Raw genomic sequence first — 13,875 nt, 5'->3', positions numbered from 1 at the left:
TAAATTTATAACATGTGATCTTACGTGGATGTCACGTCCTACTGACTAGGACAAAAAGTTAAAAAAAAATTAACATTGTTTAAGGAAAATGGCTCAGAAAGATAAACTTGAAATAGTTAGTAAAATTGAGGGATCAAAATAATCGTTTATAAAATCAAGGGACCAATATAAAACCCGGTCAATAGATATGGAATGAAAATGATATTAAACTTAACCAAATAAATAAGAATTGTGTTTTTTTAAGATTGGTGTAATTGTGATTTCCAATATATTCATATTGTATTTGTTTGCTTAAAAAAATAGAGTCGTATTAATTAGTCTCAAAGCCTAAAAAAGTAAAGAAAAATACTATTATTATATTGAGCCTAATTGATAGATGTCGTCTCTTCCATGATGATAGCCGCTTTTGTAAATTATCAATAATCGAGTTCTAAGTTGTGTTTCTTCTTTGATTTGATCCTATCGATAACCTTAAAAATTTGAAAGGGATTGAATCCACGCTACATGATAGAATGATGACTCCATGAAGCTCTCCTTCAAATTAATTCCCTACATTTTGCTTTTGTAAAATTGAACACGTAGTCTCGAGACCAGTTCAAACCCACTAAATACAATTTTGATGTTCCATAGATTTTTCCACAAACCCTTAACTACTAAGATAGTATCATATGTAAAATGTAATATTTTATAGTTAATGATTTCATTAACTCTAAATACCTTATATACTCCCATGTTAACATCATTGTAAAATAGTTATGTTAAATTTTCGATTGCAATTAATAATAAAAAGGGTGATAATGGATTCTCTTGTCTCAAACCACGACTCACTTGGAAGTCTTTTGTTGGATTATCTCAAAATAAACATATTACATGATGGCCGTTTGACGCTCAATCTCATTTTATTTATTACCTATCTCAAATAATTCCAAGTCACACACTCAAATGTCTTTTCTAAATCAACTTTAAACATGAGACATTGAGATGATTGATAACATTAAAAAAAAAAATCATAGTACATAAAAAAGATAGAAACAAATAAGAATCGTGTTTTTTTTTTAGATTGGTGTTCCCTTCAAACTTTATCCCCTTGGCTTAAAAAAAAGAATCGTATGAATTGTTCTCAAAGCCTAAAATAGGAAAAGAAAAACACATGAAGAAAAAGACAATTATTATATTGAGAGTAATATCATTTGTTTGCAAGTCGAAAATCGGAAATAGAAGGAAAAACAAGACAGTAAATCAAGACAAAATCACTCATATTTTCTGCAAATGAAGTCACGAGATTTGATCATTTCAAATGCGCTTTGGTCAGTAAAATCACGGGGTGGTGAAACTTGAAAACTTACGTTTCCATGAAACATCGATAAACACCCAACAAAAAGTGTTTTTCAACACCACTGTTTTATCCCAACAAGTGAAGTCATTGTATTAGGTTATCTTTGGAGGAATCACAATTTTGACTTGTTGAAAGCGAAACATGTTTTTTAGATTAATTGTGTAAATAGGAACCAAGGTTGTGAAATTTGTTACCATGTGTTGTAATTGTGTGATAAAAAAACATGCAAAACTAAAACTAGCTAGTAAGAAAAGCCAAAGATTCTCCCACCCGTGAACGTCCAAAACTTCCACTTCCTAAATAAAAAATAAATCAAACAAACCACTTTTTCTATTTTGTAATTTTTTTCAACTTCCTTTTTAAATAATTATCTTTTGTATCTATTCTTAATGTATGGTACATAATGTATTTCAAGTGATTTAATTATTTTGGCATCTACTCCAAGCCCACATAGGGATCGAATAAGCCACCACCTAACCAGCCCTCAACCCTTTTAACCAAATAAAATATCAATTAATTCAAATTTAATTATTAATCACTATAAATCAACCTCAAATTAGCGAGGAGTAACTTTTCAGATAGATAATTTATAAATACATTTGTAAACGATTTTTAAGTTTTGATATCGGTTAGGACTTTTATATGTCTCAGAGTCCAAATCTTTTAAATTTATACTCCACATTTCATTATTAATTATCTTGCAATAAATAAATCTACGTGGAAAACCAATCAACAAAAAGTATATTTCTCTTCCTCACCCCAAACTCTTTAAAAGACGCAACTCCAAAAAGTTTCCTCTATATAAACACACAAACACAAACTCACCATACTCATTCATTCATTTCCACTTACATTCTTCTTCTTCTTCTTCAATATGACTCATAATCACAAAAGCTTCATAACTATACTGTTATTAATCTTCACAGTATTTTCATTAGTTCAAGGACGAGTACCCTTTGCATGTGATCCAAGAAACGGTTTTACAAGAGGTTACAGATTCTGCAACACAAACATACCGATTCGGTTTAGAGTACAAGACCTTATCGGAAGACTTACATTACCTGAGAAGATAAGACTTGTTGTAAACAATGCAATTGCAGTTCCAAGACTTGGTATACAAGGCTACGAGTGGTGGTCGGAAGCATTACACGGCGTTTCTAACGTCGGTCCCGGTACTAAATTCGGTGGCGCTTTCCCCGGCGCCACTAGTTTTCCTCAAGTTATCACCACCGCTGCTTCTTTTAATCAGTCTTTGTGGCTCGAAATTGGACGGGTAAGATAATTAATTATTTATTTTTATTTTTTCATTACGTAATAAAGTCATGATAATAATAATATTTTAACATATGGTGTTTTTTTTAATTAGCATAAAAAAGGCACTATAAACTTAATAAAGCTAACCGAATGGGTAAATAGCTATTATATTTGATTATTAATTGGTATTAATATTTTTTGTAAAAGCAAATACTGTGTTATTATTAAATATGATAAAATAAAACTAAGCATATGAGTAGATAGCTACTATTTACGGTTATTAAATATTAAAGTACTATATGCTTATTAGGTTTCTCTTTCATTCATATTCTTATTGTGTCAGTATGATTTTTCAAACGTTGAATTTTTTATTTTATAAAAGAGTTGAAAAGTAGAAAGTGGCCACCATGACATTCCACTATGTTTGGTACTCTACAAATTTACATAATTTTTTCAGCACTCTAAAAATATTAGTGAAATAAAAATGATAAGAAACAATTTGTTAATAAAAGTGATAAAAACTTTTAATATTTATTTCAATAAAAAAATTTAAAAAAAATGTAAAATAAAATATATTTAATAAAAATCTTCTCATGTTGAAACATTGTGTCCCATGTCCTCAATAAAATTAAAAAGACATTTAAAAATGAGGGACCTATTTCAGCTACCTAATTATATCAACAAAAATGGTGCACCAATTGATATAATAGTCCAATCATATGAGCAAAAAATTCATCCATTATGATTATTATTTTTTGTTTAATCTCGTAATTCAAATAAAAAGTTAAAAAAAATGAAAATGAAATATTATATAGTAATTAAGTATATATGATACTATGTTGAGCAGTCACTTGTTTTAGCCTGGAAACTGACAAGCTGTCCCATGTGGCTTACATGCATTTAGAAATATGAAAATTGGCACTTTGGGTCAGTTTATATGGTTTACGAAATTTGACGTTGAATATTTATCAACTTAAATATAATTTCTTATCTACATGTCACTAATATAAGGTCCATTATTTTCCTCAACAACAAAAAAGAAGGTCTATTACGCTATTATTTCATTCATTCATTAATCACATCATTACGAGAACGTCACTTTTGTTGTCCTTTTCTTACCTCATGGTTAATTGGCGTTTTAAGGTTGAAATAGGTAATACTTAATTATACTTATGGAGGGAATTAATAAATATCCTTTATAGCATGATATATAATTAAGCAAGATACTCGTATGAAAAATTAATTACGTTTAGTAAAGTATAAACACCAAACATCTTTATATAGATGTTTGGTGTGTTTAAATGAAGCATGTATTAAAGTCCATCAACTTTGCATATTTTTCTAAATTATTGTTTAGCGATAATCGACCAAACATTAGGTGTTTAATGATGCTTATCAACATCTCTATTTTCAACAAGTCCTTTCCCATTACGGTTGTTTTTCTTTCTCTCTCTTCCTTTTTTTTTTATTCTTTTGTTATGCAAATTTACATTTAGTTACTTTTGTTGCAAGAGGACCAATAATAACTTAATCACTTTTTGCCACAGATGCGATATTATTGATTTTTTTTTTTTGGTAAAGTACTTCTCTTAGGATACAAGAGTTTAGATTAAGATTTAATTGTATTTACATGCAGGTTGTGTCGGATGAAGCAAGAGCAATGTACAATGGTGGTGCAGCAGGGTTGACTTATTGGAGTCCTAATGTAAATATTTTCCGCGATCCACGGTGGGGCCGTGGCCAAGAGACACCCGGCGAAGACCCCACATTGGCCGCAAAATATGCGGCCAGCTACGTTCAAGGTCTACAAGGCAACGGCGCGGGTAACCGACTCAAGGTTGCCGCTTGTTGTAAACACTACACAGCTTATGATCTTGATAATTGGAATGGTGTAGACAGGTTTCATTTCAATGCCAAGGTACGTATTCACCCATCCAAAATTGAAAAAGTTATGAGTCCAAAATGGTAGTTAGGTTGTTACACTTCTATGTGCTTTTATCTGATAAATTTTCTTGTGAATCGCATGGATGTACTGTCATATTATAGTAAAGCATGGAGCAGTTATTTGCTTTTGTCATTCTATTTGTTTTGGTTAAAGTAAGTAGTTTCCATAAATACAAAAGAAAAATATAAAAATGCTTTTCATTAAAGTAGAAGTTATGCAAGTTGTTGGATAAGGACTTTAGGCCACTTGCAATTGGTGATGATAAATGATAGTGATGTTATTCAATTTCAAACTACCAAATTATACCACTTGTGCACCATAAACCCATTTCATTCATTATAATGTACATGTGTTTGGTATGACTGTAATCGAAAAGAAAGAAGTTGTTGATTATGGCGTCCTTTCTCAATATGACTTTAATTGAAAAAATAAATTGTAATACAATTTACTCGAAAGAAGAAAGATTTATCATTTCAGGTAAAATTTGATGTGACGTTTTTTTCTATCAGTAACCCTAAACTTAGGTTTAGAATACTCATGGCATCAAATATTCTTTTCACTTCCTCCAATAATATTGATAAAGAAAAGACTAGTTCATCTATCAAATTAAGAATAAACTGTCACAAATTTATACAAGGATTATTAATTTATAGATGTATATGCAGGTGAGTAAACAGGATTTAGCAGACACATATGATGTACCATTCAAGGCGTGTGTGTCAGAAGGGAATGTGGCGAGTGTAATGTGTTCCTACAATCAAGTCAATGGCAAGCCCACTTGTGCTGATCCCGAACTTCTTCGCAACACCATCCGTGGCGAATGGCGCCTCAATGGGTACATAGTTTCAGACTGTGACTCGGTCGGAGTTTACTACGACACCCAACACTACACAAAAACACCGGAAGAGGCTGCAGCCGATGCGATTAAAGCAGGCTTGGATTTAGATTGTGGCCCATTTTTAGCCCTACATACTGATGGTGCTATTAGGCAAGGACTTATGTCTGAAAATGATCTTAACAATGCTTTAGCTAACCTTATTACAGTTCAAATGAGATTGGGTATGTTTGACGGAGAGCCTTCGGCCCAACCATATGGGAATTTAGGCCCAAGAGATGTTTGTTTACCTGCCCATAATGAACTTGCAGTTGAAGCAGCTAGACAGGGCATTGTTCTTCTGCAAAACAAAGGAAATGCATTGCCATTATCCCCAACACGCTTCCGCACCATAGGAGTCATTGGTCCCAATTCTGATGTTACTGTTACAATGATTGGAAACTATGCTGGTTAGTTACTTCTTGTCAAGTTTTTAAAACATTGTTATATATCAAATGTATCATATTTTTAATTCATTGAATTTTTATTTTGATAGGTGTGGCATGTGGCTATACAACACCGTTGCAAGGTATTGCCAGATACGCGAGGACCATTCATCAGGTAGGATGTAGAGATGTGAGTTGTGGTGGGAACCAGCTATTTGGGCTGGCAGAGACAGTAGCAAGACAAGGTGATGCAACAGTATTAGTAATGGGCTTAGACCAGTCCATAGAAGCTGAATTTAGAGATAGGGTTGGGCTTCTTTTACCAGGCCATCAACAAGAGCTAGTGTCTAGAGTAGCTAGGGCTGCAAGAGGCCCAGTTATATTGGTTCTCATGTCTGGTGGGCCTATTGATGTTACATTTGCTAAAAATGATCCCAAAATTAGTGCTATTCTGTGGGTTGGTTATCCTGGTCAATCTGGAGGAACTGCTATTGCTGATGTTATCTTTGGCAGAACCAACCCAGGTAAGAAAATCTAATTGAAGAATAATATTAGAATGAACACCTGTTATGTTTTTGCAGCAACTAGAATGAAATTATGAAGAACAAACACTTTTGTTACATCTAATTTGACTCTTTTTTGTTCGGGCTTTTATTGCAGGAGGAAGGTTACCCAATACATGGTACCCACAAAATTATGTGAGCAAAGTGCCAATGACAAACATGGACATGCGTCCAAACCCGGCAATAGGGTACCCAGGAAGAACCTATAGATTCTACAAGGGCCCAGTAGTGTTCCCATTTGGGCATGGGCTAAGTTACTCAAGATACACTCATACCTTAGCACTTGCTCCCAAACAAGTCTCAGTCCCTTATGTATCCCTCCAGGCCCAAGCCTTCGCAAACTCAACTAACAAAGCAATAAAAGTGAGTCATGCAAAATGTGATGAATTGGAAGTAGGTTTCCATGTGGATGTGAAAAATGAAGGGTCAATGGATGGAGCCCACACACTTCTAATATTCTCAAAACCACCTAATGGAGTTAAACAATTGGTGAACTTTCATAAGACTTATGTTCCTGCTGGATCAAAGACACGTGTTAAGGTTGGTGTTCATGTTTGTAACCACCTCTCTGTTGTCGATGAGTTTGGGATTCGAAGAATCCCAATGGGTGAACATGAACTTCACATCGGTGATCTAAAACATTCTATTTTGGTTCAAACTATGGACCAAATTAAACATTAAGTGTCAAACAAATTTGACACAGATACAAACAAGCTTTACAAATATTCTTATTAATGATTAATGATTCCTTAAGTGGAATTTTGAATATGTGCAAAAGTAAAATAAGGAATAGAGGTGGGGTTATATTTGTAAAATGATTTATAGTGCAAACACAATGTGTGCCATTCTTAATCCAAATGTAAAATAGAAAAATGTAGGTCACAATGTAAAATAGTCACAGTGGCAAGTGTACTATTGGCACTTTATATGATATTGAGAAAGGATTTTGAACAAAGTTGGAACTTTTTGTCACTATTCATTGTATTGCTGTCTCGGAATTAAGAGTAATCTTATTTCAAAACCCTATAAAAGTGTATCACTCATATATTCAAAAAACAAATTTTATCGACCAAATTTCATTTTTGCAAACTTAATAAAAGTCTTGATTCTCATACCTGAAACATTAACGAGCCTTTATTATTGTTGCAACTTCCAAGCCTGCACTCTTACGCTTAAATTCTGGAGGAAAATAAAATCAAAATCAAAATTCATTAGAAAGCAAAAGCTACAAAAGATAAAGCAACAAAAAGTAACTATCCTCTCATATTTCAAGCCAAAAAAAAATGAAATAGAATGCTAGGTATTATTATACCAAAATGCATATGCAAAAGACAGAAACACAATAGAAGCACTGTTTCAAACTCAAATGCAGAAAATGATATATAAAGAAGAAAGGGAATGAAGAGCACTGGAGGAGTAATATTTCAAGTTCAAGAGGCCATTTTGTTAGATCAACAGGTAGAAAAGATCGGCACGGTTAAGAATATATATACTGCAAGAGATCCTCCCAAGTAAAACTTAATTCAAGATTACCTTATTTAACTTCTCAATCAGCAAACCCAAGATTTAGTCACTTAACTACTCAACCAACTACATTTCTTCTGGTCGAGCAGCAGGTTTAACAACGGAATTACAAGAAACTAGACACCGATGTAAGTAAATTAACCAAGTTAATATCACGGTCAAGTAAAGGCCTAGAAGGTAAAGTCCATGCTAGAATAGAAGCAGTCACAGGATGAGTAAACAATCATTCTCCATAAAGATATCATACAAGATACCTTCATCATTCCCAATCTCTAAATCATGGTGGAAATAGTAAATAATATAACGAATATTTGAGAATTTCAATAAATAGAAACTAAGACATAGATCATACAATACAAACTATGAACTGATAATCCCAATTTTCAAGCACAGAAACAATTTATGATTTGAAGGTGTGAGAGAAGCATAGGTTAACCAAACAGCAAGGGGCAAAAAAAAACTTGTGTAAACATAAAAAGGTCTCAAATACTATCAACTTCCGCGCTATCATTGATGGCATCGTTTCAAATCAAACGAAACCCTAACAGATAATCAAAATGGGTAAAAATAAAGGAGATATTAAATGAAACAAAGCGAAGTGACGAATTAACAGTGCTAACCAATGATTTTGACCAGAGAGCGGGAAACTGGAGTATGGAGATTGGTGGCGACTGAAGGAGAGTCGTTGTTGGAGGTTGATGGCGGTTCAACGGCGGGAAGATTGCAGCAGGATGGAGGCGTGTGTGTGTATAGATGTTAGTAGTGATTCAAGGAATTCTTGAGATGTAAATGTAGGAAATTTGCGTGCGTTGCTTGCGGGGATAAGAATTTGGGTTTTTGTCAAGTACCTCTACATACCTTAACTTGCTCGAGTTACTTCTCATGATTTCCTTAAATCACTACTTACTATTTAATGAAGGTTGTTAAGGTAGCATATAAAAAAATGGAAGAAAATTTGCTAAATTTAGAGTTTTTCAATAAGGTTTACAAATAAGAGATAAAAGATAAGTGATTGGACCACATAGCATAAATAAAAGAAATATAATATGATGATAGAAAAATAAAGTTGTTTTGGGTCGGCTAAGGCCTTACGAAGGTCCAATCATGCACGAGCTTAATTAAGATTATCTAACGTATATAGTCAACACACATGAGATTTAAAGTACAGTTTTTTTATCTTCATTTTTTACCATACTCATTCATCTCGGACTCTGAATCGAGTTGGGCGTTGGAATGTTACCCTTGCAGGTCCACCATGCACCATAGATCAACATCACAAATGCGGAATTACCATTAGTTATATCAATCCCCATTGTTGACCTCACGGTAATAGGATTCCTCGTAGACGACGGAAGTTAACGTAATGGCCTCTACACCGACGTGTTTGAGTAATTAAGTCGCTGATAACTAGAATTGAATCCATACGGTGGCGGAGATCTATTGGTCTTCAATAATTCAGTAACTCGCCCTTGTAGAATGATCGATCATACATTGTTGATGGGAGGAAACGAAAGTGAATGCACCTTAAAATGGTGTGCCACTGGAACACTGGGAAACCAATTGTGATTCATACTTACTTAAAGACAACGAGGTGTATCCATGAAGTCATACTCAAAATAGGCACCATGTTCGGTCCAGATAGACAAGAAGATAAGGTAATACCAATTTTGGCAGATAATTTTGAATTTGTCCAACTTGAGAATAATTCAGCTAGATCCTTGAAGATAGTGGCAGACCTTCCTTTCGAGCGTACCATCAATCGAACATCAAAGGATTACTAGATACCAGTATCAGTTCCAAAGTGAGAGACGTGAAGTGGCACTCCTACGTCATACACACATGTATAGATTATGTCAACCTCAATATTCGCTGCCTAATGCAAGTAAAAGGATAAATAAATTAGTTTATCGCACGTCAGGGCTGATTGTTAGCACTTACCCCAATGTGACATAGCATATATTTATTCAGACATTGTCATACCCCAAAAATTACCCATCATTTTTCCTAAAAAAAAAAAAATAAAAAAAAAATTAAAAAAAAAAACGAAAAAAAAAAACGAAAAAAAAAAAACGAAAAAAAAAAACGAAAAAAAAAAAGAAAAAAAAAAAAAAAAAAAAAAATTAATTAATTAATTAATTAATTAGTTAAATAATTAAAATAAATAAATAAATAAAATATAACAAATTATTTTGGACTTGGGTCTCCCTCATTCCAAGCCCATTACCCACGAAATTAGTCTATAAATACTGAAGTTTCAGTAGGGGAGTTAGACTTGGAGTTTACACTGGGAGATTCACTGGAGAAAGAAGGAAGAGAAGCAAAACACTCTGAGGTTTCCTTGGAACAAAACCTTGAGGAAAAAGAAAGAGAGAGAACAGAGAAGGACGGATAGAAACTTTGGCATAGGAACCCTGCCTACCCGGAGAATTCAGAGTAAAGAAACCCTGAAGGCAGCCCATCTGCACCGAAGCCATCGCCGTCCAATTCCCGCTGCCTAACTTATTCCGATACTACAAGTGGTCAATCCCTTCAACCTTGAATTGGCAAACAGGTTTGCGTATCTCTATTGTTTATACTTTCAATTGGCCATATCTACATATATAATGCATCATGATTAAATGTTGATATATAATTTGCTTTCGTATGGGAATTTAAATATGCCTGAATACCCTGAATGTTTGACCATGTTATTCCTGTGATAAAATGCCATAAAATTCAAAGTTCCTAACATGGGGCTGTTTTCAAATTCAAAATCCGTGGCCTTCGCTAGGCGAGGCAGAGGCGAACGAGACAGTACCTGATTCTTCTAGTCTGTTTTTTTTATGTTTTTATCATAGCCATACATTATTTATCCTATCCTATTTATTGTTGTGATATTTCTCCGGTGTAATCTTCGATTGCACCCTGATTTGGTGTTCTGACATGTTTCTTTTTTTTGAGTTTCGTAAAGGTTCACATATCCCAGGAAAAGGTTATTGGCTAGGTATTCCACTTTATTTGTGGGATACCCTTGTGGAGTTTCACCCTAAATTAATTTTTAATGTATTAATTTCTAATGTATTAATTTTTTAATATATTATTTTTAATAATTTTAATGTGGAGTTTCATCCTAATTATATAATTAATTGTAAAACTTTGCCTTTGAATAAGTGATCTTGGACCTCTCTTTGTTGCCTTACGATTACGATATTACGGTCATGTCCCGCGAACGTGGGGATACCCTTAGCAAAGACCCTTCGGTTAAATCATCATAAAATAAATTATAGTCCCTCGGATGTTGCCTTCGAATATACAACTTTGTCCCTCGATGACCCTCCGATGTTGCCTACGGTTAAATGATGATAGTCCCTTCGAATGCTAAGGTATCCTCATAACTGTTGCCTTCAATGACCAATCGATGACCCTACGATGACCCTTTTACATCCAAAGGATAAAACTACTTATTTCTCAATAATAAGGACAGTTTTACCCTCATAAGGATAGGAAATACTCATAAAGACCTTGGGTCGGTATAACTCTTAATTGCTGGCTCACAACCTAAAACATTTTTTCACACCTCACACCTTTCAAAATACCTTCAGAAAATCACCACTTGGTATACATTCATACTAGAATCATTACCGAGTTATATTTTTCTAAACAATATTCAAAACTAAACGAGATAATCACTTTGTATACATTCATACAAGAATCATTACAAAGTTAAATTCTCTTTTCAAAACAATTTTTCTAAACAATTCACAAACACTTTTTTTTAGACAAAAATAATATAAGTGATCGAGCAATTAAGAGCTCATGGATAACCATGGATACAAAGGGTGCTAACACCTTCCCTTTGTATAATGTACCTCCCGAACCCAAAATCTAAATTAAGGTCTTTCCTGTTCTTTTCCACCTTTCCTTACCGGATAAAAGAAAAGTCGGTGGCGACTCTTGCTAACCGCGACATTGCGATTAAAACCACAAAAAAGTCCAGTTCACCGTATGACAGACATGATAGATAGCAAGTAAGCCAACCACAAATACACTGATCGCACAATAATATTCCTCGAGCACGAGTATGTGGAAGCAATTGACTTACAAGATGATAATTTATGTCGGTCAGTAAAAAATAAAGATAACGTTGGCGGCCTACCAATGCACATATTATTTCAAAGGTAAACTGATTGATAGATAGTCGAACAAGAACTTCGTGGAACTAAGCACCTAAGGGATCCATAACAACACTCTTTGGTGAAGTTGCATGTCTATAATATATTCAGGGGGAACCCCCAATACGGTTTTGTTGCTTGTCTTTTACGCTTTCTACTATTACGAAAAACACATATAATCACGATTACGAAATACCTATAATAATGGTTGAACAACTATTGTTAGGTAGGGTGTGATTGTATGTGGGTTATTTACAACCACGACCCAGTGTCCTTGGTAAAAAATTGGAAAGCATATTACCTATGACCATAGTTGTTTTAAATAACCGGAGTAAAAAGTATAAAGGTCATAGGTCTGTGGTAGAAAACTGGAAAATGCGCTACTTATATATACCTCTTTCATTTTCTTTTTCACATTGTACTACTTATAATGTCTATTAGAATTTCTAAAAGTTCTAGCATTAAGGATAAGGTATACAAGCAAGAACCTACAAGCTACATTGATACTATATTTGTTGTTGGGGCTATTCGGGGGTACAACACGAGAAAACATTTTTAATTTGAAGTTTTTCTTTAAGAGCAAAACACCTTTATGAGAGACATATCATATACTCATCCAAAACCTTAAGGTGATAGGTGTGTGGGTTCTCCCACTTATAAATGCTCAAGTTTCCATATTCCTAACCAATGTGGGGCTTTTCCATACTACTCATACTTGTAATTCTTTTTCAACATATATGAATCTAAGTTGAATGGAATAACCTTGACTATACGCTTGACTTATCACCCCAGTCTGATAGCCAATCTGAGGTTGTTAACAAATGTGTGGAGTTATATATGCACAAATTTACTATCCAAAACCCACACATTTGATCTAAAATGCTCCCTTGGGAAAAATTATGGTATATGACCCTCTTATCGAGCATGCCAACATTGGTATTAAACCTTTCTAGGACGATAATGGTTGTGATCCACCCACTCTTATCAAATACGAGGTTCAAGAATATGACACCCTATCTTTGCAGACTATGTACAACAGAGTGGGATTCCATTTTGATTCAACTGAACTCAAATTTAATGCATGCAGGGTAGGTTATGAAACGTTCATAAGGGCCAACAACATACATATCAATACTCGTTTCTACCCTTGAATACAAATGAGAAAGCTCTATATATCATCCTACAAATTCGTATTTTGTAGCATGAGGGTGTGGAACTTCGAAAAATGTTAGTTCACGAGGAATGATTTCCTGAGGATATGACTACAGGAAAAATTGGGCAGAGTTCAAGGTAAACTGCTTTAACCTCAACCTTGAGGATAAGGTATTTTTCAATGGGGGAAAAGTTATTATGAAAGAAAGTATGCAATATGAACCAAATAACCATGTAAGTGATTCTTTTACAAACAAAATATATAGTGAGCATGCGGAAATCAATTTGAAGACTATAGAGATTAGAATAAGAAAGATAGATTACAATGTGCACAACATAAAATACTCTCTTTAATTGAATATAAATTTAGTATAATGAGCAAGTGTTGAGGTGTACATGATTTGGTGATTCAATATTCTTTTCTCCATAAATACTCTTGAACCTGTACATTTATATTTGTATTCCATTACTTTCATCTATAATATAATAAAAAAAGATCTTATGGAAAACTCTCATTTGTCCTTCCTTCTTAATTTGTCACCTCCCTAAAATATGGGCAAATTTTATCAAAAATTATTTTTTGTAACTAATGATGTCGTATTGTTCAATTCCAACTAATGATTTCTATTTATTCTACTTTCTTTTAGTTATGCAATGATGAGAACCGAATTTTAGACTACTTAGTTCCAA

At 33.7% G+C, this 13,875-nt stretch overlaps 1 protein-coding gene and 1 long non-coding RNA gene across 2 annotated transcripts; one reads left to right on the top strand and one right to left on the bottom strand.

Moving 5' to 3' along the window:
- The first annotated feature begins 2,042 nt into the window (after positions 1-2,042).
- Positions 2,043-7,313, top strand: LOC127073803 (beta-D-xylosidase 1). Its single transcript, XM_051015033.1, has 5 exons — positions 2,043-2,609; positions 4,227-4,508; positions 5,201-5,819; positions 5,906-6,319; positions 6,456-7,313. The coding sequence occupies exons 1-5, from the start codon at positions 2,211-2,213 to the stop codon at positions 7,037-7,039; spliced, it is 2,298 nt and encodes a 765-aa protein (XP_050870990.1). The 5' UTR covers positions 2,043-2,210; the 3' UTR covers positions 7,040-7,313.
- LOC127073811 (uncharacterized) lies at positions 5,074-8,865 on the bottom strand. Its single transcript, XR_007785869.1, has 3 exons — positions 8,503-8,865; positions 7,474-7,537; positions 5,074-5,792 (listed from the first exon to the last, which is right to left on the bottom strand). It is a non-coding gene; the product is annotated as an uncharacterized LOC127073811 (long non-coding RNA).
- Positions 8,866-13,875: the final 5,010 nt, after the last annotated feature.

Source organism: Lathyrus oleraceus, chromosome 1, assembly GCF_024323335.1.
Source record: "Lathyrus oleraceus cultivar Zhongwan6 chromosome 1, CAAS_Psat_ZW6_1.0, whole genome shotgun sequence".
NCBI lineage: Eukaryota > Viridiplantae > Streptophyta > Magnoliopsida > Fabales > Fabaceae > Lathyrus > Lathyrus oleraceus.
Note: the sequence above shows the minus strand (reverse complement) of the source record. Positions and strands in the feature narration are given on the sequence as shown.